The sequence below is a fragment of the Sphaerodactylus townsendi genome, linkage group LG05 (assembly GCF_021028975.2).
Source record: "Sphaerodactylus townsendi isolate TG3544 linkage group LG05, MPM_Stown_v2.3, whole genome shotgun sequence".
Taxonomy (NCBI): domain Eukaryota; kingdom Metazoa; phylum Chordata; class Lepidosauria; order Squamata; family Sphaerodactylidae; genus Sphaerodactylus; species Sphaerodactylus townsendi.
This window is the reverse complement of record NC_059429.1, coordinates 126,133,536-126,160,435: the sequence shown is the minus strand read 5'-3', so window position 1 is coordinate 126,160,435 and position 26,900 is coordinate 126,133,536. Positions and strand designations below refer to the sequence as shown.

General features: G+C 45.2%; 1 protein-coding gene across 1 annotated transcript in view; it reads left to right on the top strand.

Annotated features, from left to right (window-relative positions):
* TAF4 (TATA-box binding protein associated factor 4) overlaps positions 1–25,696 on the top strand; it is a 31,058-nt gene extending 5,362 nt beyond the window's left edge. Inside the window, exons 5-12 of the mRNA XM_048498256.1 lie at positions 32–179; positions 2,343–2,457; positions 4,248–4,417; positions 6,118–6,248; positions 10,226–10,351; positions 13,912–13,968; positions 14,138–14,257; positions 23,903–25,696. Coding sequence (XP_048354213.1) covers positions 32–179; positions 2,343–2,457; positions 4,248–4,417; positions 6,118–6,248; positions 10,226–10,351; positions 13,912–13,968; positions 14,138–14,257; positions 23,903–24,070 — 1,035 coding nt within the window. The 3' untranslated portion in view covers positions 24,071–25,696. The remainder of the gene's footprint in view (positions 1–31; positions 180–2,342; positions 2,458–4,247; positions 4,418–6,117; positions 6,249–10,225; positions 10,352–13,911; positions 13,969–14,137; positions 14,258–23,902) is intronic.
* Positions 25,697–26,900: the final 1,204 nt, after the last annotated feature.

The following is a 26,900-nucleotide window of genomic DNA, read 5'->3' as shown; positions in this document are numbered from 1 at the left end:
TCTCCCCTCTCTCCGCCACCATTTTTTTCAGGTAATCCAGCAGTCTCAAAAACCGGGCACATTAATTAGGCCTCCGCAGGTGACGTTGACACAGACCCCTATGGTAGCCTTGCGACCGCCTCACAATCGTATTATGCTTACTGCCCCTCAACAGATTCAGCTGAACCCGCTTCAGACAGGTAAGACAGATGCTTTTCTCTGTAGGGCGATGGGATCTGTTCTGTTAATAGCAGGGCCCCACCTAGTGTTCAGTCCTGAAACTGCTGCACTTGGGAAATAGCAGTCATCTCTGAAAGCTCTCTTGACAATCCCTGATTCATTCAAGGGCAAAACATTTGCAGCTACGCTCTTGAAAAATGCAGCTTCTGCCCAGAAAATGTGTTGCTAGTAGGAGAAAGCGCGTTTTCTTTTTGAATGGCAGGTGGACATGTTGTTGTCAGTCTCAAAGTAGCGGCTGGATGAACACTTGTTAGGAATGCTCTAGGCCAGTGGTGGCGAACCTATGGCACGGGTGCCAGAGGTGGTACTCAGAGCCCTCTCTATGGGCTCTGAGCAAACAGAGTGCCCCCCTCCCCCACATCTAGGATGGCCTGGGCTGCTGAGCTCGATTATTAGCATTAAACCTAAGACCTAGTTTTGGGGAAGCAGTGTAGGTAACCCTGTTGAGCGCTGTTAAACCCCACTGATTTTCATGCGAAGAACTAAAGGGCGATCCTTTACCTGGGAGTAAGCTCGGTTGCTGGCAATGGGACTTGCTTCTGAGTAAACTCTCCTAGGGTCGTGATTCACCCATTGGAAGAGTTTCATGGTTGCTTCAAAGCAAAGCCACCAACCGCTGTAATTCCACTCTCCTGCAAGCTTACTCCTCCGAGTAACGACATCTCCCTGGAGCCAACTCGTTTTTTTTTCTAAAACTTGAAAACCTTCAAAGTATTCGGTGGGCTTAAATTGCCTGTATTGTTGGCACTTTGCGATAAATAAGTGGGTTTTGAGTTGCAATTTGGGCACTCAGTCTCGAAAAGGTTCGCCATCACTGCTTTAGGCCATAGGTGTCAAACTTTCGGCCCTCCAGATGTTATGGACTGTGCGACACATGTGCTCTAGGCTGATCCTGCAGTGAGCAGGGGATTGGACCCAGTGGCCTGTGTGGCTCCTCCCAACTATGAATCTATGAAAAAGAGAGAGAATATAATCTGTGCTTGACTCTAATTGAAGACTTGAGTCTGATTGATCAGCCTAGTAGATTCTGCTTGCCTTTGTATCTTGGCATTTCTTTTGGAAAAACAATTATATCCAACTATTTATATTTACTTCCTGAACCCAAACTCCGACGTGCAGGCTCCTTGGCGTGATGTAACATCTTTCCATCTTCCCTGAGATACAATAGGGAGATGAAAATATCACGCCATGAAAGGTTTTGCATTTGTAACATGAATTGTGAAGAGTCAATTCATCATATCCTACACCGTTACCCTTTATATAACGCAGCTAGGAGGAAGTATCTGGCAACTTTGTTGATTGACAGCAGCATTCTCACGGGCCAACAGAAAACCCTCTTCCTTCTGGACAACGGCTCAAGAGAAGTCTTAGAGTTGACTGTCAGGTGCCTCTGTATTGTAATTGCAAGGCGCTCTTAATGTAACCATTGAAACGCTTTGTTCAGTTTTTAATTTATCATTTTAGAGGGTTTTTTTTAAAAAATATAGATCCTTATTTTGTTATATGCTCTTTTATAAATTTGTATTTTTTTTGTAGAATTTGTATTTTTTAAAAAGTGTGTATTATCCTTGTTATCCTTGTTATCTGAATGCCATTCAAGGTTTCAGTTCAGTTTATTTGAACTTGACCCAAACTTCATGTTTTCAGACCGGTTTTAATTTCCAGTGGAAAAAGAGCTGTTACAGTTGCCCGTGCTTGAAGCTTTCTTGTATGTTCATGTCTAGTATGAGGACCCTGGATGTATCAGCTCTGAAAATTATTTAGTGAGAGGTCAAACTGATGTAAAGACACCTGGAACATAAAAAAAAAGATAGTGTTTGCATAACATATTATCTGTTCTCTTTCTTATGAAATAACTTGTAGCGGTTTCTTTCTGACTGTCGTGAATATTGTATGCGCTCTAGCATTTTGTGTGCAAACGTTTCAAATAGCTTGGCTACTCAGGTAACTGGCGCATTTGAGTCGACCATGTGCGCTCACACACTCAGCACCAATCCTTCCTCTTTTAAAATTCCTCCCTCCAAAACAGAACTCTTCAATCGGCACAAATTTGCTGCACTTCTCTCATTTTACATGGTTAAGAGCATCAATCTTGTTTTTTTTTCTCTCTCTCCCCCTTGCAGTCCCTGTGGTAAAACAAACAGTATTGCCTGGAACCAAAGCTCTCTCTACTCTTTCAAGTCAAGCTGCAGCTGCTCAAAAAAACAAACTCAAAGAACCTGGGGGAGGCTCTTTTAGGTAAGGAATCTCCTATGTGTGTTTATGCTGAAAGATCTGACTGAGCCAGAGGAGACCACAAGAGATAATTTTGATGGGTGCTGGCACTTGGCACTTTGTTAGTGGTCCTGGCCTCCAGGACTGCGTGGCTGGCTTCGACATGGCCCAGGGCTTTTACATCCCTGGCCCCCGGCCTGGTGGAACGCTCTCCCTAGTGAAATCCGGACCTTCAGCGAGGCTCCCGCCCTCTTTAGTTCCGGCAGGAGCCACCTTGCAAAAGCATAGCTGTTAGTTCTCTGGGCCGCAGGCCTTCTCTGTTGAGCCAGCCGGACATTCCCTTTCTCTTTAAACCATCTCTGGTCCTCGCTGGAGATGGCGCGTGCGTCTGTTTCTTCTATTTATTTTGTGCTCCCACGTTGAGGTTTTTATTCTATCTGTTGTAGTTGTTTTTAAACTGATGTAATTTTGATGCTTTAAATGTTTTATATATTTATTATATTTGTTGTATCTGTTATGTATGTTTTTACTGTGAGCCGCCTTGAGTCTTTGGAGATATGGCGGGATACAAATGCAATAGGTCAGGGGTCTGCAACCGGTGACTCTCCAGATGTTCATGGACTACAATTCCCATCAGCCCCTGCCAGCATGGCTAATTGGCCATGCTGGTAGAGGCTGATGGGAATTGTAGTCCATGAACATCTGGAGAGCCACCGGTTGCAGACCCCTGCAATAGATGGATGGAGGGTGGGTGGGTAGGTAGGTAGGTAGGTAGGTTTCTTGGTGGGATCCCAGGTTAGTTTGCCAGGCTATCTGCTTACTGCTTATGTGCACACTCTTTTATACTGTTCATTTTCAATTTGACTTCTTGCTCTGACACTTTGGGGTCCCAAAGTGTCTTGCATCATTCTCCTTTGCTCCATGTTATCTTCACAACAACCCTGTGAAGTGGGTTAGGCCGAGAGAGTATGACTTGCCCCTTGTCACCCAGTGGACATCCATGACACAAAGGGGGGGGGGGGTTGAATTTGGGTCTCCCAGGTACTAGTCCAACACTCTGAACCACCACACCGCAAATAGTTTATCCCGTCTTTTAATCCATTCAGAAAGCACGAGTATTCCATAACGAAAACCTTTCTAGCTTGCTTTTTTGAATGGAGATCTTCATCATTAATACCAGCTTTCAATGGCTTTGTTGGACGCAGTCTTCTTTCCCACTTCTTCTGTAATCTCAGTTGCTGACAATGTTTGAAAATCCTTTTCTTTTAAGCAGGTTTTAAGGGTAGTACCGTGTTTCCCTGAAAATAAGACAGTGTCTTATGTTAATTTTTGCTCCCAAAGATGCGCATAAGGGTCTTATTTCTTCAGGGATAGTCTTTATTTTTCACGCTTCTCCCACAGTTGGCTCGATGCAGTTCTTGAGCCTTAGAAGCGGGCATGCTTCCAAACAAAAAAACTTTACAAGCGCCTTCACTTTCGGGGATGCTTTTGATGCATTTAAAGTTAACTTCAGCAAAAACTCTACTACGTCTTATTTTCAGGGAATGTCTTATTTTCAGGGAAACAGGGTAGCGTTTCGAGTTAAAAAAATAACCCCCTTTCTTTTCTTAAGTTTGCTCAATTTTTGTTTTCCTAAATCCATTCTGCCATCCAGTGAATGCAGTTTGTGCCTCAGCACATGTTGATTTTAAATCTGGATTGCCTTCTTATTGGGAGGGGGGATGGGTAGAATTCAAGAATTCTTGGGGTTCGGGGTTTTGTTTTTAGACAACAGAAAATATCAATTTTGATATCAATATTTTCCGTTTCTGAAGGGACGATGACGATATTAATGATGTCGCGTCGATGGCGGGAGTCAACCTATCTGAAGAGAGCGCACGTATATTGGCTACCAATTCCGAGTTGGTGGGCACGTTAACTAGGTCGTGTAAAGACGAGACCTTTCTCCTCCCGGCACCTTTGCAAAGAAGGATACTAGAAATAGGTAGGTACCTGATGAAGGGCACAGCTTGACGTGTGCAGATTTTTAATTTTGGTATCAGCTGCTTAAGCTCTGGACTGTTGGGACCTTACAGACCACAAAACCCAAGTTTTCCACGAAATACATGCGCCGTGGGGGAGCTGCAGCTGGTAGTTGCTTACTGGCAGGTGTACCCGTATGGTGCGCAGCTTTCTAAAAAGGGAGCTCATCTCATTCAGAAATTGAACTTTTAAGTGTAAAAACTACCCCAGGCAGGGGTCCCCAGCGTGGTGCCCGTGGGCACAGTGGCATCCGCTGACACCTTTTCTGGTGCCTGCCAAGTGTTTTTAGGAAAGTTTGTGGGGTCAGGTAGGACTTCTGCCCAGCAAGCCTTCTGATTGACACTTATTTAATTAACTTTCTTTTAAAGAAAGTTTTAAAATATAAACTTTATTTAATAGATACAAAAAAGAAAAAAACCCAGACATTACAAACTAAACAATTCCAGAACAACACACATTAAGTAAATCACAATTACAAGTAACTTACTCAAGTTAAGGAACTTATGGAAGAATAACACTTTCATAACAAAAAAAATCAGATTTTGATAAACTTAATTGTTACTTCTGGCTAACTTTACATCAGGTTTTATCTTTCCTCATCTAGATCCAACATATTTCTTAAATTCTTTAAATTTATCAACTTTAATAAGAGGAAAAAACCCAACTCTTACTATATTAACGATGTAGCGATTAAATTAAATATTGCTATAATTTTTAAGACCTTTACATTCCTTCCTCTCATCAACAAACTCTAAAAGAAATTACATTTCTATGCCACTCTTCCCTTTGTGGGCCCAGGGTGGTTCACAACAATTCACAAAAACAAGATAAAATACAATAGCTATAAACCTATAAGACAGTGAGTCAAGTTAAAACCTATACTTCTTAAGCAATTCAGGTGGAAAAAAAATCTCATTTACAGCGAGGGAGAAGGTGGAAGAAATTTCCACCTGATAGATGGAGTGGCAAGAAGGTTGTGGGATGGTGAAGGGGGAAGCCAGAAATGTTAACCATCGCAGCGTGCATGCATGTGTCAACTCGCCCCAGAGCACCTTCCTTATGAGGAGAGGCTGCAGCGTTTGGGACTCTTTAGTTTGGAGAGGAGACGTCTGAGGGGGGATATGATTGAAGTCTATAAAATTATGCATGGGGTAGAAAATGTGGACAGAGAGAAATTTTTCTCTCTTTCTCACAATACTAGAACCAGGGGGCATTCATTGAAAATGCTGGGGGGAAGAATTAGGACTAATAAAAGGAAACACTTCTTCATGCAATGTGTGATTGGTGTTTGGAATATGCTGCCACAGGAGGTGGTGATGGCCACTAACCTGGATAGCTTTAAAAGGGGCTTGGACAGATTTATGGAGGAGAAGTCGATTTATGGCTACCAATCGTGATCCTCTTTGATCTGAGATTGCAAATGCCTTAACAAACCAGGTGCTTGGGAGCAACAGCCGTTTCCAGTAAGAGCCATTGCTTTTCTCCACCTCCTGCATGTGAGTCTCCCTGCGACCTGGTGGAGCCACTCATGTAGTAGCAGAGTGCTGGACTAGATGGACTCTAGTCTGATCCAGCTGGCTTGTTCTTATGTTCTTATGTAGAGTTAGCAGTAGTGACTTGCGTTGGTTACCAACTGCCTTTCCTTTGTACTTTGAAACTCAGGTAAAAAGCACGGAATAACGGAAATCCATCCCGACGTTGTTAGCTACGTATCGCACGCCACGCAACAAAGGTTACAAAACCTGGTTGAGAAAGTGTCAGAGACTGCGCAGCAAAGGAATATTTCTTATAAGGTAACTGTTTGGTTGTAACCTCATTCCGAATGGCAGGTGAAGGATCTCGCTCTTTCTTTCTCTCACCCACTCCATCCCTTTCCCCATTACTAGTACTTGGGCAGAGGTGTATCTAGGGCAGTGATGGCGAACCTTTTCGAGACCGAGTGCCCAAACTGCAACCCAAAACCCACTTATTTATCACAAAGTGCCAACACGGCAATTTAACCTGAATACTGAGGTTTTAGTTTAGAAAAAACGGTTGGCTCGGAGGTGCACGTTACTTGGGAGTAAGCTTGGTGAAGCAACCGTGCAACCCTTTGAATGGGTGGATCACGACCCTAGGTTGCCAGCAACCGAGCTTACTCCCAGGTAAAGGATCGTGCCCAGGCTAGCCTAAATGTGCGTTTGTGTGTGTGTGTGTGTGGAGGGGGGTGATTTTCTGCCCCCCCCATGATGAACTCTGTGCACGTGTGCCCACAGAAAGGGCTCTGAGTGTCACCTCTGGCACTCGTGCCATAGGTTCGCCACCGCTGATCTAGGGAAAATGTAGCCCGGTGCAAAATCTGAGTTTTCAGCTTTCCCTCCTTCCCAAGATGGGCAGCCGCCCTCCCCCACCACAACCAAACAATGGTTTTTTGCACCAGATCTTGAAGTCGGTGTATGGACCTGGGGGGGGGGGAGGAGAGGTGTTGGGGGGCTATTTCTCCCCCCCCCCGGTGACTAAATGGCCGCAGCCTGGGGACATTTGACCCCATACACCCCTGTTGGGTAACCAAGTCTGAAAGGATTATATTTGCTGTGCAAAGATAGCTAGTTGAGGAAGATTGTGGCTAGACCCACACCTTGCAAGAAACGCAGAAAGGAATCTGTACAGTAGTTTGAAAAATGACCTTTTCTTTAACAGCTATTCCATGTGTTTTTTCTTGAATATAAAATGTGCCCATCAGTCAGGTGGACGGGAAAGGAGATGCCGGCTTGGGTTTATTAATACGTTCTATTGACTCAGATTCTTAATTTCTTTTGGGATTGAGTGCCGTTAAATCCAGCTCATGCAAATATAAAGGTTGAGTTTAGACTGCTGCTAGGTTTAACTTGGCATGCGGCCCGCTTTGCAGTTGTTCATTCTCCTTCGAAGCGCAGACTTGTCGGTACTGTTGGGTACGCTGGTATTTTTATCCAGTAAATCAAGAAGACGTAGTACAGTGTGGACAGAAACAGGGAAAGGTTTATTATGAACTCAGGGAAAATTTAATCTGGGCAGAAGATTTAAATGCACACCGTGCTTTTGATAGAAGACTCTCCCTGCATTTTTTCAGATGGGTAGCCATGTGGATCTGTAGCAGAAGAGTAAGATTCCAGCGCAGTTGCACTCTGGAAACCTACAAAATTTCTGGGTATGAGCTTTCAAGACTCAAAGCTCCAGTGCATTGTTAAAGGCTTCCACGACCAGAATCAGCTGGCTGTTGTGGGTTTTCTGAGCTGCGTGGTCATGGTCTGGTGGTTTCGCCTGCATCTGTGGCTGGCCTCTTGAGGGGCATGTTATGGTAAAATATGACAGTCACGCCGTACAGTGGAGAGAAACACAACTTCCTGTGACATACCTCTGAAGGTAGCCCCAGATACAGGAACTAAAACCACCAGACCACGGCCACACAGCCCATACAGCCTACAACAGCCGCCCAAAGCTCCCCTTTGACTCTCAAAATCTTATACCTTGGAAATTACGTTGGTCTCTAAGGTGCTACTGGACGTGTATTTCTTATTTTCATCTCCTCAAGAAGGATTTTGAAAAGATGGAACGGGTCCAGAGGAGGGCAACCAACATGGTAAAAGGTCCGGAGTCCATGCCCTACGAGGAGAGACTTAGGGAACTGGAGGTGTTTAGTTTGGAGAAAAGGTTTAGAGGTGTTATGATAGCCATATTTAGATATTTGAAGATATGTCATGTTGGTGAGGGAGCGAGCTTGTTTCCTGCTGCTCCAGAAACTCGGACTAGGAGTCATGGGTTCAAGGTGAAGGAAAAGAGATTCCACCTCAACACCAGGAAAAACCTCCTGACAATAAGGGCTGTTCGACAGTGGAATGCACTACCTCGGAGTGTGGTGGAGTCTCTTTCTTTGGAAGTTTTTAAATTGAGGCTGGATGAACGTATGTCGGGAGTGCTTTGATAGTGTGTTCCTGCATTGCAGAGGGTTGGACTTTATGGTCCTTGGGGTCTCTTCCAACTCTGTGATTCTTCCTCATCCTCAAGAGCCTTTCAGTGTATTGACAGCTGGCTTGTCTCTCAAGGCAGCGGGGTTGTGATGTCTGCCACCCTTTGTGCCACGCCAGTGTTCTTTCTCAGACCAGAGGAGTGAAGCATACTTGGATCACTGACTGTTGGTTGGAGCTGTGCAACCAGTACTCAGTGGAACTGGAGCAAGGGCCGCCTCAAAGAATGCCACGAGCATTGGCCGAGCGTGTCAGATAGAGTGTCGAGAAAGCGGAGTGTTGAATTTGGCTTAGGACAGTGGTGGCGAACCTTTGGCACTCCAGATGTTATGGACTACAATTCCCATCAGCCCCTGCCAGCATGGCCAATTGGCCATGCTAGCAGGGGCTGATGGGAATTGTAGTCCATAACATCTGGAGTGCCAAAGGTTCGTCACCATGGGCTTAGGAGATCAGAGTTCACGTCTCACCTCTGCCGCTTGCTGATCGTGTGGATTTTCCATTTCTCATTGCTGTGAACGGAATTGTCTCATAGCATCTGGTCAAAAAGTGTGTCTTGGTGTCAAGAGCTTCCATGGATGAACATTGGCCTGGATCCAGCAGAAAATCTCCACTTGCAGTAGACCTCTGTGCAAGCAGACACACAAGAAGAAGACTGTATTACTCCCTGGTGCTAAGTCAAACCTATTGTACCCCCCTCTTGCATGTCTGCTTGCAACCAGTCTCTTGGCAGTATCACACACAGGGAGGAAAGTTCTAGGAATTGCACAAGGCCTTGGAGTGGCAACCAGAACTTCATTAGGTCCTTTCATGTTTCTGTTGTGCATCACTGGATCCAAGCACTGATCTGTGCATTACATTTCTACCGAGGGGGAGGGGGGGAGGGGGAGGGGAAGGAGGGGGAGGAGTTTATATCCCCCTTTCTCTCCTGTAGGAGACTCAAAGGAGCTCACAATCTCCTTGCCCTTCCCCCCTCACAACAAACAAACACCCTGTGAGGTGGGTGGGGCTGAGAGAGCTCTGAAGAACTGTGACTAGCCCAAGGTCACCCAGCTGGCATGTGTGGGAGTGCACAGGCTAATCTGAATTCCCCAGATAAGCCTCCACAGCTCAGGCGGCAGAGCAGGGAATCAAACCCGGTTCCTCCAGATTAGATACACGAGCTCTTAACCTCCTACACCACTGCTGCTCCTTCGCCACCTACCTTCCTTCAGTCATGGACCTCAGGGTGGCTTACATAGGATCACTCAAGGTTTGGGCTACCTGATTACTAGGCTAAGCTGGAGTTGATGATCAGGTGACAGCCTGTTACCTTTCTGTGTTATTAACGCGGTTTCTCAAGAATTTAGGTATGACCATTGTTGGATGCAGAACACGGGATCTGATTAACTATTTGTCTGACCGGGGGCCTTGTTCTTTTGTTCTCCAGTACTGAGGTTGGGGAAGGAACAAAATTCTGTAGGATGGTTATCAGATACAATTTCAGTGCGCTAATGGGATCCCGTGCTGTGAAGAACTGTACTTTAAATTAATCTCTGAAAGAGAAGAGTTATCTGAAAATACAGCCTAAAATGTGACGCCCCAATGAGATCATAAGCTGGGACAAATGGCTGGAGAATTAAACACGGGAAAAACGTCTTCGACCAGCTGTTTGGAGGGTGGCTAAGTGAACATTTGAACTCTGATGTATCAGGGCTTCTCTTTTCGCCCGCGTGGTGCCAGCGAGCAGGTTTTTGTCCCCCCTTTCAGCTTTCTAATGAGACGCGTTTTGTCGCATTTTGCAGGACGATGAAAGATACGAGCAAGCGAGCGACGTGCGGGCGCAGCTCAAGTTCTTTGAACAACTTGATCAAATCGAGAAGCAGCGGAAGGACGAACAAGAAAGGGAAATTTTAATGCGGGCGGCAAAGGCAAGTGCTTTGCCACTGACAGATTGGCGAGGTGTCACACTTTATGTCAAAAGAAGAGAGGCGCTTTGATTCTTCGGGTGGTGGCGTTAAGCAGGAAGCTCTGTTCCTTATTTATTTATTTGATTCGTAGCCCGTCCTTCCCAATAGGGCTCAGGGCAGCAGATGTCAATACAAAATCAATTAGAACAGTACGATATAAAACCGGTGTAAACACAACCATACAGTTTAAACCTTTAAAAACAGCAAAACAATAAAAGATGCCGATAAAATCCCAAAATAGGCACCCATGGGAGGTCATGGTGAACCGATCAGGCCGGCCGGCAAGATACAGAAGCCTGGCGGAAGAGCTCGGTCTGACAGGCCTCGTGGAATTCACCAATGTCCCGCAGGGCCCTGATCTCAGTTGGAAGCTCATTCCGCCAGGTAGGGGCCAGGGTTTATAGTCCCAATTGGGGAGGTAGGTGGGACATGAATGAATCAAATAAATAAAACTCAGGATGAAACTGCATGGGACACTGGGAGTTGTGTGAATGGGGCTGCCAGCAGGGTTCCTCCCCCCCCCCACTCTATTTCAAAACGAGGCCTGCAAGTGGTCCAGTTTTGAATGGAACCACAGTGTGTGCAGGGGATGGGGTGGGATAAGCATTCTCTCCTAGGGTGGCGGCCTCAGTGGCTTCATGAACTTGTTATTTCTGCCTTTGGGAGCTGTAGGTCTTGAATCCTGTCTGCTTGCCCAAGCAGGACAAATTATAGCTTGAAAGAACCATTTCACGTCATCTCAAAAAGGATATAGAAGAGATAGAAAAAGTGCGGAGAAGGGCAACGAGGATGATTGAGGGATTGGAGCACCTTCCTTATGAGGAGAGGCTGCAGCGTTTAGGACTCTTTAGTTTGGAGAGGAGACGTCTGAGGGGGGAGATGATTGAAGCCTATAAAACTATGCATGGGGTAGAAAATGTTGACAGAGGGACATTTTTCTCCCTTTCTCACAATACTAGAACCAGGGGGCATCCATTGAAAATGCTGGGGGGAAGAATTAGGACTAATAAAAGGAAACACTTCTTCACGCAACGTGTGATTGGTGTTTGGAATATGCTGCCACAGGAGGTAGTGATGGCTACTAACCTGGATAGCTTTAAAAAGGGCTTGGACAGATTTATGGAGGAGAAGTCGATCTATGGCTCCAATCTTGATCCTCCTTGATCTCAGATTGCAAATGCCTTAGCAGACCAGGTGCTCAGGAGCAGCAGCAGCAGCAGCAGGCCATTGCTTTCACATCCTGCACGTGAGCTCCCAAAGGCACCTGGTGGGCCACTGCGAGTAGCAGAGTGCTGGACTAGATGGACTCTGGTCTGATCCAGCAGGCTAGTTCTTATGTTCTTAAACAGCCATGCAGGGAGAGGGGTGTGTGTACGTGTGTGCTTAAACCTCTACCCAAACACCAAAATGTCTGTCTGAGCCCTGAGCCCGGAACGTGCACATGCATTGATGTGAAATGAGGTCTGCGTGTTCCGTCCTTTTAGCAAACCCGTTTAAAACTGCGCAGATCTATGATGTAGAGAGGTTGGCCTAGATCTAAGCATGTTGGATTTCTGTATTTGAGAGGGAAGCTTTCCTTTTGTTGTGCCTAATGGTTCTAAAGCAGCTCGGGGGCCTGAGAAATGTCAGAGTCTTGATGAAGGAGGGGAAATTGAACTCATTTAGCCCATTTCATGTGTTATATAGAACTAGACCAGAACTTGTCTGAGCTGGGAGAAAATGAACCTTGGAGGGGAGGAGGGTTAGTTGTCTATTTCTCCTGTTCCCAGTCTCACCTTGCTATTGATGCCCTTAACCTAGCCTTGAAGTTCAGTAGCCTACAGATCATTTTGCTGCTGATCTGTCTGATTTGAAAATGTTTCAAGTGTGGCCCTAGTGTTTTTGGAATGGCGCCCACAGTTTGATTACCACTGGGATGACCTCAGCTAGGTTTGTGCCATAGCCGCTGAATCTCTATCTTCAAATCATGATATTTAGTGATTATTATCATCATCATCTATATATATAAAAATCTATCAGTTCGTTTTTCTGCTGACAGGTAATCTCCCAAACTACTGGACCAATTGCTTTGAAATTTTCACACAACGTCACATTCACGTGCGGCCAGGTTTTCATACTGTTTCCACACTTCCTGTTGTGTACGTGTCACCACCATGCCAGTTATTGTGTACATGCTACACCTGTGACAGTTGGAACTACAGTTCTGTTCTGCAACAGCGCCATCTGCTGACCATCAAAGCAACACCCTCTGATACAAGGGAACCAACCATGCCTTCCTTGAAAACCACTTCTTTATGGAGTGAAAGGGATGCGGCGGGCTATCTGCACATGGCCCACCCACCCTAGCGGAGGAAGGGGAAGGTGAGGGAGGGTCCAGGGGTTTGCTTGAACACAACGTAGCTCATGCCTCCCAGCGTGTTTTACGCTAGATAATTCGCCTGCAAGGGAAGGGAGTGAAAGGGACAAGACCAGCCCACCTGGACATGGCCCACCCACCCTAGCAGAGGAAGGGGAACGTTAGGGAGGGACCTGCAGGGTTGTCATGCAAGGGAACGGGAGAGAGGGAGGGGAGCGAGGAGGGGCCCCTTGCCTCTCCCCTCCCTTGAAATCATTGTGCAATGACACATGTTCGAACTGTTCGCTTCCCCTTTTCTTTCTTTTCCACTTCACCAGACTCAGCCACAGCAACGCGTGGCCGGGCCCGCTAGTCATTATTATAAGTCAGTGCAGAGAATAAGGCATTAACGGTTTTAATATTTTTTTTTAATGCAAGGATGAAAATATATGGGAGAATATAAAATACTGATTAAGTACAGAATGTGGTAGGTGGGAAATCAGAGGCATCTAGAGAGGGAATAATGTTATTGGTGTTATTTTTAGTATAGACGGTTTGGTTCATAGGGAATGATGGTAATTACTCTGGACGAGACTGTTCCTGATGTTCTTCCAGCGTTAATATGGTCGGGGTCAGCGGTTCTTTAGGTCCCTCATGGGCCTCAACAGACATATTGTTTTCAAAGATGCCATTCTCTTTGAGTTCCTGGGCCCACGATTTACCCCCAGTATCCATTCCTACAGCTGTATGAAGCACTCTGCATGATCTCAAGTTTATATCAAGTTCCATCTCTGTTTCCTCTAGTCACGCATAGGTGTCAAACTCAGGCCCTCCAGGTGTTCACAGACTACCATTCCCAGCAGCCCCTGCTAGCATGGCCAATTGGCCCTGCTGGCATGGGCTGATGGGAATCGTAGGCCATGAACACCCAGAGGGCCTGAGTTTGACACCTATGCGTGTGTGGTCATGAATGAAAGATGGTGAGCATCCTTCACGTTGCTGAGGGTTTAATGCTTGGGATTCAGGAGGAGGTCCGTGAAATGCAAATAAACAACAAATGCAGAATATAATGAAAGGGTAAATAAATACAGCTTAAAAAGTTTTAAAGACATTTCTGCCCTGTCTTACCCATGTTCTTTTTATTCTTTCCTCTCTTCCCTTTCTCCCGAACGCTTGACCAACACAGTCTCGATCTAGACAAGAAGATCCAGAACAGCTTAGGTTGAAACAGAAGGCCAAGGAGGTATGCTTTCGAAGTCTTTGCATTATATTTACCATCGTCGTCTATGTTTACGATACCATTTTTCCACTGTACAAAAACTGCTCTGCAAAAAGGTAAATTTAAAAAAAAACAAACCCAACCCTGCAGAAATGGAAATTGTGACTTTGCTGTGTTTGATGCACACACACAGATGCAGCAACAAGAACTAGCACAGATGAGACAGAGGGAAGCCAACCAAACTGCTTTGGCGGCAATTGGTCCCAGGAAGAAGAGGAAAGTGGACTCGCCGGGCGCTGGACCAGGGACAGAGGTAAAGCCCGTGACCCCTTTTCTTAAATTAATTAAAGTATCATTAGCACTTAAAAGTCTTTACGTTGCCAAAACACACAAAGAGAAGTTCACCAAAGAACAAGGCATATATTCCGTAAGGACTGCCAGTTTCTTCTGCACTGGAGATTAATACTAAAAGTAACTTTTTTTACCACTTGGTCAATGGATCTTTAGAGCTACTACGACTAAAAAGTTTCATCTTTCTATATTGGTTCTTATTTTAACAACCTTTAGCCTTCCAAGCCAATAATCATCAATGTATTTTTTTCTACTCCAGCCAGATACTCATTAAGGGTTTCCAATTGTCCAATTGTTCTATTCCAGCCAAATACTCATCAAGGGTTTCCAATTGTCCAAAAACTTAATTAAGTTTTTTTTTAAAAGCTTGTGATTTCTTCTGAATAGGACACACTGATGCGTCTTAGGCTTTTTCATAGCGCAGGGGCCATTTTTTTTCCTGAATTTAAAATGGAGAGGTTCACTATTGCCTTCTGAAAAGGTTTACTCTTAGAGTGGGCAAGAATAGGAAACCACCTACCTGTAGCAGAGTTTCCCCTCTATGATCCCGTGTACTATTTTCAGGTTCTGTCGACTCCCCCCTGCCATAACCAGACTCTGGGGTGCGAAAATCGGTTCATTGAACAGGACCAAGGGCATTCAGCAGCAAGCAATTTACTGCTGCAACTAAAGTTCAAAACAGCAGCTCAGGGTTAAAAACTCCTTCCCCCTAACCTTGTCCCAGGGAGATGTTTATAATGAATGCACTTGACAGTGAGTATCTAAAAATGGGGAATTATGCAAAAAACAGGGGTCAGTAAAGGAGAGAGAGAGGAACTGGGGATAGGAGTGTGTATGTGTGTGAGCAAGAGAGAGAAAGAAGCAGGCAGAGAAGGAGACCGAAATAGCAATTACTGGCCAAGGAGGAAAGAGAGGCAGGAAGGGTTGCCCCCTTCAGTGGGTACCACTGGCATAGTGCGGGCAGGGGGGGGGGGACGCCCCGATTACGTGCCTGCGCAGGGGCCTGGCAGGGCGTTCCAGGGCATGGCAAAGTTGTGGCAGGGGCACGGGGCGCACGTGTACCCTGAGGCACAGTTCTCCCTTGCTCCGCCTCTGGTGGGTGCCCTTAACCCACCAACAGTTGTCTACAGCCTATTTTATTTGTTTATAAAATGGGGTTTACTCCTGTTAAGTATAATATAATGGATCACAAAACAGATCAGTGATTAAATATAAGGACTAGATTGGAGTCCAACAAGATTAAACCAATGAGATTTCCAGGGTATAAGCTTTCAAGAGTCCACACTCTCTTCATCAAATATAAATAGTTGTACCTTCCTACTGGTAACTGTTGAAGGGAGTTTTGCTTGGCTGTTGTGGGTTTTCAGGGCTGTGTGACCGTGGCCTGGTCGTTTTAGCTCCTGATGTTTTGCCCGCTTCTACGACTGGTGTGTTCAGAGATATGTCACTTTAAGACAGGGGTCTGCAACCTGCGGCTCTCCAGATGCTCATGGACTACAATTCCCACCAGCCCCTGCCGGCATGGCCAATTGGCCATGCCAGCAGGGGTTGATGGGAATTGTAGTCCATGAACATCTGGAGAGCCGCAGGTTGCAGACCCCTGCTTTAAGACATATTTCTCTTTGATTCTTGAAAGCTTATACCCTGGGAATCTCATTGGTCTAATCTTGTTGGACTCCAATCTAGTCCTTATATTTAATCACTGATCTGTTTTGTGATCCATTATATTATACTTATACTTAACAGGAGTAAACCCCATTTTATAAACAAATAAAATAGGCTGTAGACAACTGTTGGTGGGAATCAAATTTAGCTCTTCTTCTGCAGACTAACTGAATTTTTAAAAAAGAAAGATAGAAAGACTAGCCTTGTGCCTGGTAAAGTCAAAAGACTACTTAGCTGCAAGTTTTTTCCCAAATCAAAGTAATGAACAGCTCTTACGCATGTCTGATGAACCCTCGAGGTATAAGTGCCCCATCTGCTTCCAGATCCCTTTAATATGGACTGGGAATGAAATTCTGTTCTTGGTTACTGGATCACTTTAGAAGAGAAGAAGAGTTTGGGTTTATATTCCCCCTTTCTCTTCTATAAGGAGATTCAAAGGGGCTTACAATCTCCTTTCCCTCCCCCCCACAACAAACATCCTGTGAGGTGGGTGGGGCTGAGAGAGCTCTGAAGAACTGCGACTAGCCCAAGGTCACCCAGCTGGCATGTGTTGGACCGCACAAGCTAATCTGGTTCACCAGATAAGCCTCCACAGCTCAAGTGACAGAGCGGGGAATCAAATCCGGTTCTCCAGATTAGAGTGCACTGGCTCTTAACCACTACCCATTCTCAGCAAGATGAGGGAATGAAAAGGAGACTGACCCCTTAAGGAAAAGATTGAGCCACAAAGAGCCGTCTTCTGTTTTTCTTTTCCCAACTTATTGCCCACTCCCTACTTAGCAGACTAGAGGTGTCCTTCTGTGGTGAATCTATTCCCAATGAGGGTTTCTACCTACCCGTAAATAAGGTCTTCCATGTGCTTCTGACTCATGATGGAATTCTGTGTCCACATTCCCTATGTTGTCCCTGGCTCGAGGGTTCAAGCCACAGTTTTTCCTCGTGGCATGTTACAAGGAGGTGGTGATGGCCACTAACCTGGATAGCTTTAAAAAGGGCTTGGGCAGATTTATGGAGGAGAAGTCGATCTCTGGCTACCAATCTTGATCCTCCTTGATCTGAGATTGCAAATGCCTTAGCAGACCAGGTGCTCGGGAGCAGCAGCACCGGCAGCAGAAGGCCATTGCTTTCACCTCCTGCATGTGAGCTCCCAAAGGCACCTGGTGGGCCACTGCGAGTAGCAGAGAGCTGGACTAGATGGACTCTGGTCTGATCCATCAGGTTTGTTCTTATGTTCTAATTATGTCACAAGGCCCAGTTATCATTGTGTCTCTCTGGGATGGTTCATTGGCTGTGAAGTTTAACTTGGTGGTTGCCAAATCACCGAAAGTTGCTATCTTTCTCAAGTATTGTGCAGGCTTAGGATTCTCAAATATTCGCTCATGCGTGCACGCGAGCATTTGGCTTAACGTTGCCTTTAATGTATGGAATCTTGCTTCATGTTCCCCTCGGAAGTCTTGTTTGCACTTTGGCAAGCTCTGATTAATTTAGTTATCTTCGATTAATCAGTTACAGGACAGCCATATCAACTGCGGGCTTCCTGGATTGAAGCTTTTTGTTTGCTTAATTAAGAACCAGCTGCTTGGGATCTAATTGACTCACAGCTGTGCATCTGATGTTCCAGTTGACATTTTTAAACAGAGCCCCCCCCTCGCCTTTCTCTGGGCCGCCTGCATTGTTTTTGTAGCAAAGGTTTTTACCCAAACGGGTTGTTAGATCAGATTTGTGCACCGAGGAATGCAAAATTGCTAATTATACGTACAAGCACCTTTTAGTCAGAACTGTTCCACAACTGTTCAGCGATTAGCAAAGAAACACACCATAATTTCTGCACTGTTTCACAATTCACTAGAGGATGTGATATTTGATAATGAAAAGGACCCCCAGCCTCATAGTTCTTTCTTGGCAAATTAATGATTGCTGTTATTGTGTACACTTGTAGCTGCTTGGGCATTTCCGGAATCTTTGAAAATATATCTCCAGAATAATTAGAGGTCCCCATCAGAGTCACACTTAACCACAATCTTGGCATCAATCCATTAGGATCTAGGAGTGACCAAAATTGACCATATGCTATTTTACTTTCTCTTCCTCCTTTTCTAAGTGGGCAATCCTGGGTGGGATGGAATTCATGAAGGTGGTACAAGGGTGCACCTCCCCAAATGCCCCATTTGTTGGCATGCGGGGGGGGGGGAGCCATTCACATCAGTGCCAGGGTACCATGTAGCTCCGCATCAACCAAACGTGGAAGTTGCCCCTAGGTTGGTGCTGGATGGGGTGGTGGTGGTGGTCTGGGAGCATTCCCAGGATAGAACTGACATTAGTAGAAGAAGAGTTCGGATTTATATCCCCCTTTCTCCCCTGTAAGGAGACTCAACGTGGCTTTGCAAACTCTTTTTCCTTTCCTCTCCCCACAACATAGGTGGGACTGAGAGAGTTCCAAAAAACTGCGACTAACCCAAGAATACCCAGCAGTCTTTTTGTGGAGGAGCGAGCAAACAAATCCAGTTTACCAGATAAGAGTCCACCGCTCAAGTGGAGGAGTGGGGAATTAAACTCAGTTCCACTGCTCCTAAGCACTACACTACGCTGACTCCAAAGGCTTCGAAAAGGCTTTTAGCCCAAGAACACTGTTCAACTGTGTGTGTTTTTCAGGCAGCCGGGGATTTCTCTTGTTTTCTCTGCTTGCTGCGCTGTCTGAAATCCCTTTAAAGGCGTCACGGAGGCATCATCCCCAGCACTGATTGTGCTGTTGGGCCCTCTTCCCCTTCAACCTGATCCCCAGCACTATGAAATGAAGATCCAAAGAGGAAGTTGCTCACCCCCAGTTTCATCTTACAGCAGAGTTTGTAGCCCTTAAAGCATTTTTTTTTCAGTGAACCCAGGATCTGTCCCCAGGCTTCTGCGTCTTTGTACGTTTATTTTATCGAGGCATTTCTTGAACTTTAAAAACTCTATCCCATCCTCTTGTGGGTCCATCATAGCACTGTCCAGCAGGTGTGCCTACAATTATTTTCATGTACAATAATCATAGAATCATAGAGTTGGAAGAGACCACAAGGCCATCAAGTCCAACCCCCTGCCACACAGGAACACAGAATGAAAGCACTCCCAACATAAGTTCATCCAGCCTCTGTTTAAAAACCTCCAAAGAAGGAGACTCCGCCACTCTCTGAGGCAGCGAATTGCACTGTTGAACAGCCCTGACAGTCATAGAGTTCTTCCTGATGTTTAGGTAGAATCTCTTTTCTGGCACCTTGAGCCCATTTCTCCGTGTCCTAGTCTCTGGAGCAGCAGAAAACAAGCTTGCTCCCTCTTCGACATGGCATCCCTTCAAATATCTAAACATGGCTATCATGTCCCCCCTTGACCTTCGCTTCTCCAGACTAAACATCCCCAGCTCCCTAAGCCTCTCTTCGTAAGGCATGGACTCCAGACCCATTGCTATTTTGGTTGTCCTCCTCTGAACATGTGTTTGTCCAATACAGGGACCTGCAGATGGTATATATTACTTCATCACTGGCATTAGCAGAAGAACAGAAAAGAACATCTGATCTGATTTTAAAACCATCAATAAGGCCACCAATAATGGCCAATTGGCCATGCTGGCAGGGGCTGATGGGAATTGTAGTTCATGAACATCTGGAGTGCCATAGGTTCGCCACCACTGTTCTAGCACATGCCATGCTCGTAGTTAAGCTTTGAGGTCAAAATGCCACTGATCTTCATTTAATCAGTGAAGGAGAAATCTTTTGGGTTCTCATTAGAGGAAATTATTCAATTAGTGAGAGAACATCAAATCAATCACCTGCCCTAAAAATATCAGCTCGATTCTACTTCTTTTTTAAACAAAACCCATCTGAAAGTACTTTGAACATCACTGAGCAATTGTTCGTGATCCCAAACTTCTAATCCACCATAAAGGATTGCCGTGTCCAGCCAGCCGTTCTGTACAACATTAAGCTCGTCTGCAGCGTCTAGATGAGCCAGAAAGCTACAAGAAGGCACCGTTTTCAATCTCAGGCTTCTTTGAAAAATTCACTAGATTGTAACATCTCTCTTACCTGCCCACCCGCAAGTGCCTTGAAGCCACGGGGTAACTTTAATTGGAATGAATTGTCGTTCAGCCCAGTTGTCCGATGGTGAGATTGTTTCCGCTAATTCATCATGGAAAGGCTCCTTTGGCAAGACAGGCTGGGTTCAGTTTGCCGTGCTGTTTTCAGAAAACTTGTATTAGTTTTGGGGTTCTGACGAAACAGCCCTTTCGGGAAGTTGTGCTCCGAAACGGAAAACCAAGTAAGGGGGAAGGCAGGGACCACGAAGGGAAGCTGAGAGCGGTCAAATCCAGGAAGTTGGAGATGAAGTATACAGTCCTGCCTGCATTATGGAAGTTAGGCTGAAAGTCTAAGCCTTTAACCTCATTGAGAGTTGAGAGGAAAGTGTGACCCAACAGTCGTGCTCCATTCTGCAGGACTGGGGTCTTGAATGAGTGCACTGACTTCTGTTAGGCTACAGCAGTTTTTCAAGTTATGGCGGGTAGGAGGAATGATGAGGGCTATGGGATGCATCCCGGCGCCCTAAAATATTCTCTCTTGCTCCCAAAAGATGACCCAGCTAAAGAAGAATACCGGAGCTTTGGTGTTCAGCCTTCTCAGGCTGTATTTTCGCCGCACGCCAAATCTAGACTTGTCAATACTTAGCTTCTTTCTGAAAGTCAGAGCAGAGATGAATTCCCAAAAGTCCGCCTGTGCCACCTGCTGGTTATTGCTCATTACTGCCTCTTCCCATCTTTTGCTAGAGAACTTTACACACTTGTCTGTCTGCCCAATGCAATAATTTACTCTTCTCCTTGTAGCCATCTTTGCTGTTTTTACACCCAATCGGTAGTTTAGTTTTTCTAGTACTCCAGTTTGCTAACAAAAGTGAATGTTCTCCTTCTCCAGTCAACATGCTTAGACCTCTCTTGGATTTAATGCATGTGTTTTGCAACTCTGTCAATTATTTTTTTTTAAAAAAAAAAGCTTGAACCTCTCCAAATAATATTCCTGGAAAGAAATTCAGGCTTGGCCATCAATGGTTTCTGTTCAGGACAGGCAGTTCTAACTGTATGTCTCATTTATTTAGCTCTGGACTTTTCCAAGGTGCGTTACAAGGACAGGAGGGTATTTTTCTTCCTCAATCCGTGTGACTTAAGAATCTGTGGGTGTGGGTGTGCAGATCACAGGTTGTGTGGATCACAAGTGCAAAGAAGAAGAGTTTGGATTTATATCCCCCCTTTCTCTCCTGCAGGAGACTCAAAGGGGCTTACAATTTCCTTTCCCTTCCCCTCCCCACAACAAACACCCTGTGAGGTGGGTGAGGCTGAGAGAGCTCCAAAGAACTGTGACTAGCCCAAGGTCACCCAGCTGGCAGGTGTTGGAGCTCACAAGCTAATCATGCATACATAAGCCTTTATTGGCATAGTCAGAAAAAGTTACATGAATTGGGAACAATTGCATGGATACATGATAAGATGTTATCCTAACGGGAGTTGGGCCAATGAGAACAAATAATCGCTCTACTGAGGAACTCCTCCAATTATCTCCGCGAAAGTAATGAAATTCATGCGATCTCTTCACAAAGACGGGGGGTCCGAAAGCTTGTTTTAACAATAGAGATAACCCCGTCAGATCAGGGCAGCCCAGATTGGAAGAAGAAAAAATGTAGGTTGGTATATTTAGATCTGATGTTATCAAATCTGGTGCAGTGCAAGAGGTGGTGAGTCAAAGGTTTCCAACCACATTAAGTTTCTGGCAACTGCATAACTCTTGCGGATTTATCTAAAATGCTGAACCCAATACCCTTTGGTAATAGAGGGCAGAGTGGGCATAACGCTAAAACAGCCAAATGCAATGGTAAGGCGCGGCCTCCTTGGCGCTGGGTTAGATTGGAGTATGGAGGTAATGGGCCGCGGTTCGTTAAGGTATGGAGGTATTTCAGCGTTAATTTTTTTATACCAGATAAGTTAATTGGACTACCAGGATCATTCCCATCAGCCCCTTCCAGCATGACCAATTGGCCATGCTGGCAGGGGCTGGTGGGAATTGTAGTCCATAACATCTGGAGTGCCAAAGGTTCGCCACCACTGTAATAGGCCATACGTCTCTGCTCAAATGGAATTAGGAGTTGTGTACAGGCTAATCTGGTTCGCCAGATAAGCCTCCACTGCTCAAGCGGCAGAGCGGGGAATCAAAACCCAGTTCTCCAGATTAGAGTGCACCTGCTCTTAACCACTGCACCACGCTGGCTAAGTGATCTTGTGGGGAGGGGGCCTGACTCAGGGGTAGAGTATCTGCCCGGCATGCAGGTTCCGGTTCACTCTCTAACATCTCCAGTTGAAAGGACCAAGCCGTAGGTGATGAGAAAGACCTCCCCTGGAGACTCCGGAGAGCCACAGGGAGGACCCATGGCTCAGTGGCAGAGTCTCTGAATGGCATACGGAAGGTACCAGGTTCAATCCCCGGCATGTCCAGTTAGAAAGAACCAGACAGGAGGTGATGGGAAAGACCTCAGTCCAAGAGCCTGGATAGCTGCTGCCGGTCAGAGCAGACAATACTGGCTTTGATGGACCGAAGGTCCGATTCAGCATAAGGCTGCTTCACGTGTTTGCGCAGGCGGGAAATTTGACAGGCAGCCCCTGCATCTGCTTTGGTTTCAGGCGACCGTGCCCCTTCTTCCCTGTGAGGGTTTGGATTGGCTCAGTAAGTTGGGGTATGTTGAACCTCAAATAGAATCGGTTCACAGAGCAGTTCTTTCCCTCTTCTCTGTCCTGGCTTTCCACCTATGCAGCGGTTCACTTGAGCAGATAGTAAGCCAAAGTTGTGCTGCAGGACAGCAGTGCGTACACTGAGTGTCGCCATGCTGCGGCTGCTCGGCGGAAGTAGTTGTTTGCAGGGCTATATTAAGCCTATGCTATTCTGTCGCCTCTCTGGCAGTTACTTCCCCTCAGGGCCCTAAACAGCTTGCCGCTGGCACCGCAAGCAGCTGCCATTCTTGGCAAGGTCGTGCAGAGAAGCCTGGGGTCTAATCACCCCGCAAAACTGTTACCGTAACGTTTTTGAAAAGGGAAGACTACTGAGAGAGAGAGCGCGCGGTAGAAACGATGAATAATTGGAGCCCTTGCTGTTAAGATGCGGCAAACAGCACCGTTACCTAGCAAGGGCTGTGCTTTCAAGGGAAAAGGAGAGAGAAGCCACTGTAAGCTTAAGCCGTCTCTTTGCGGTTGCGTTAGAAGCCTCGGTGAAATGGCTTCTTTTGGAGGAGATCCAGTTGCAACGAGGGAAATCTCCTAGAAGGAATTGTTGAAGGCTTTCAAGGGGGAATCAACTGGCTTTTTGTGTTTTCTCTGGGCTGTGCGGCCGCGGTCTGGTAGTTTTTGCTCCTGACGTTTCGCCCGCATCTGTGGCTGGCATCAATGCCAGTAGAGGCGTATCTAGGGAAAATGTAGCCCGGTGCAAAGTCTGAGTTATCCGCACTCTCCCCACCCCCAAATATGGGCGGCCGACTTCCCCCACCACGACCAAACACCTTTTTTTTGCACCGGGTAATCTCAAAGTCACCATCACATTATAGAACATGCCCCAACTCACAAATCTGAAGGGGGAAGGGGGATGGGTGTGGGGGGCGATTTTCCACCCCCCCCCCCGCATGACTAAATGGGGACATTTGACTCCATGTGTCCCCTTGTGCGGTACGTCCCTGGATGCCAGCCACAGATGCGGTGAAACGTTAGGAGCAAAAACTACCAGACCGCGACCACACAGTGTAGAAAATCCATAACAGCCACTCCTAGAAAATATATGTCACTTTGCTCTGCTTCTTACTTTGCACTGATGTTCAGTTACTCTGTACAACTTAAGTACTGTTGCTGAAGACTTAAAAACTGACCTGCTCTTTCCCTTTCCAGGGTTCCAGTGCGAGCATAGCGGTCACAGGCAGCTCCGGCGTGGGGACGGCCAGGCAGTTTACACGGCAAAGGATAACGCGGGTGAACCTCAGGGACCTCATATTTTGTTTAGAAAATGAGCGAGAGACAAGCCATTCATTATTGCTATATAAAGCATTCCTTAAGTGAGAGTGGAGAAGATCAAGGTATTTTTTGACCGAGAAGAAAACCTGGGGACACTTTTTTTATATGTATTTGCAGATTTTGCCTTTTTTTTGTAACAAGCATATGGGATATTGTTTCAAACAACAACTACAGCAACCCCAACAACCAACCATCCCGAGGGAAAAAAAACACCCCGCCTCTTTACAAGGAACCGTTTTCTATTCCCGTCGATTATAAACTCTTTGGTGTAAGAGCAACCCTTTTGACAGTGAGGAGACTTGTAAAGGCCTGCAGAGACGATAAGACGACGATTTAAAAGTTTTAACTCATCTCTTTGATTGAGTGGCCTTCTTGCCAAACAAGCCATATTATAGAGACTGACGGAATCGTTTAGCAAATAACCAGCTTCTCTTGTGTCAGATCCTGTAGCAATTTCAACTTCAAATTGTGCATTTTTAGTTCGGTTTTTCCTTGACTTAAAATCGATATATAGGTATATATCTACAGCAGATGACCTCATTTTATTTTTTTGCCTTTTGAAACAAGTCAGTTAGCAAAGCAAACTGATTTTAATAAATATTTATCTCCCCTTTCCCCTCAAATTGTTCAAAATTCTAGATTACACTTAATTTTAAGCATAAACCTCAATTTTTTTAAAACAAAAAAGATCTCATTATTATTGCTTATTAGAGGCAACCCCACCCGAAGGGCCCGCGAAGGGGGGCTCCTTCTGAATGTTTTATCAGCATCTGTAAAAACAAAAAAGGAAAAAGGAAAAAAAGAAATGCGTTTTATTTGCTATAGTTTGTAAAGCTGTAAAGTTTAAAAAAAAAGAAAAAAGGAAAAAAAAGAAAAACCTTTTCAGCATAAATATATTTTACTTGCACTGTGTTTTTTTAGCAAAAGTGAAAGCTTAGATTAAAATAAAAATCAAAGTTGAGAGGAATCATAAAAAAAGACAGTTTCTCAGTGTGAAATCAAGTGTTGAAAAATGGTTGGTGTATTTTGTCAGTAATTGTACATAATTTTTGGCACATAACATTAAAAAAATGGCTATGTAAACTATAATTATTTTGCTAAAAGACTGTATGCAAAGCTGTGGGCTTACTTTAAAGACGTCCAGAGCAAAAGTCCTTCCTTTGTACCTATTTTTTTATTACAAAATATACTAATTGGTTCTTTATATTTTCAGAGGTTATTGTATTAAATTGTCTATTGATAGTACTTTTATGACTGTAAATACGTCGGCTTTCTTTGTGTGGACTCTCATGTTAGAATTTAAGGGCAGGAGCTACCTGGAACGCCTCCTGTGCAATTCCCGTTGAACGGAGGCGTGCAGAAAGCCCTTTTCAACAGGGCTTGCGCAAGAGATGTTCTTAAGGTGGATTGCACCTTAACTTTCTTTGTGTGTAAACTGAATGCTGATCAGTATTTTTTATCAACACCCAACAAACTGTTACACCTTTTTATTTTGTCTTGGGGAGGGGTGGGGGAATCCTGTCTTTCCATTTTTTTTTCATGTAAATTTTGCACAGTTCCTTGTTCATATGTAAATATTTTACTTTCAAAAAAATGAAGTTTTTAATTGCTATTGTTTTATATAGGATTGAAAGAAAATTAACTCCTTTATTAAAAACAAATTTATCTGTATCTGTGTATGTATTTTTGCTCTATAAAAACACGTTTCCTTTTCTGGAGATATACATATTTTTTTCCTTTGCACAGATGCCACGTCAGAACTTTTCGAAAAACCTCTCTCAGCTTTTCAACTGTTTGCTGAGATGATGAAACGGTTCGGCAAGGTGACTCTGTGTGCTTTTGTGCCTTAAAAAAATACAATTCAAATTATGCATCAAGGAAATCAGCTTCTGCAGGTAGAATAAATTATGCCAGTTGAGCAAACCTGCATATATTTACTTTGCCTAATTAATCCTCCGTCTTCAGATTCAGATTTCTAAAGAGTTTAAAACTTTTTCCAAGTAAACGTTAGGTTAAAAACAAAATAGAAGGGAAGAAAAAAAATGAGCGAGAACGCGAGCTGCGGAAAAGGGAAGATGAAATGCTCGATGATCGAAACCTTTTACAGGTGAGAGAAGTCTCAAATATTGTTATGTAGAAGAAGATGACTACGATGTAGAGGTGAGCCATCAGCCATGTCAGCTATAAGTTTGTCAAATTTACCCAGAAGAGAGAAAGTGGTTAGAGAATCCCACCCCCCCCCCCCCCCCGATACGGATCTGTCATAATACAAGAACTATGCAGGTTGCAGGCAGGGTCCTGAAGTTGATGACCCGAAATTTGGGCTGGGGGGAGAGAAAGCCCCTGATCTGCTTACAGAGTTTGGTAAAAGAAGGTATTAGTGTGTGTACAACCACACAGTTCCAAAAGGGCTTAGCCATTTCTGCTGATGCACACTTCAGAGACCACCCCCCCCCCCCCGACAAATTTGTTCCTGGGGATCTATAGACAATAAGGTCAGTGAAATGCAATGGGTGAGGAAGCAGCAGCCTCTCTCTGCAAAGTTCACAGATAGTTAGATCAGTTTTATCTTTAAAACTCTCCTTTTCCCCCTCAGTCAGAGTTCCCAGAAAAGCAGAGGTTGGATTTATACCCCACCTTTCTCTCCTGTAAGGAGACTCGAAGTGGCTTAGAAACTCCTTTCCCTCCCTCTCCCCACAACAGACACCTTGTGAGGTAGGTGGGGCTGAAAGAGTTCCGAAGAACTGTGACTCGCCCAAGGTCACCCAGCAGGAATGTAGGTGTGCAGAAACACATCTGGTTCACCAGATAAGTCTCTGCCACTCAGGTGGAGGAGTGGGGAATCGTACCCAGTTCTCCAGATTAGAATCCACCT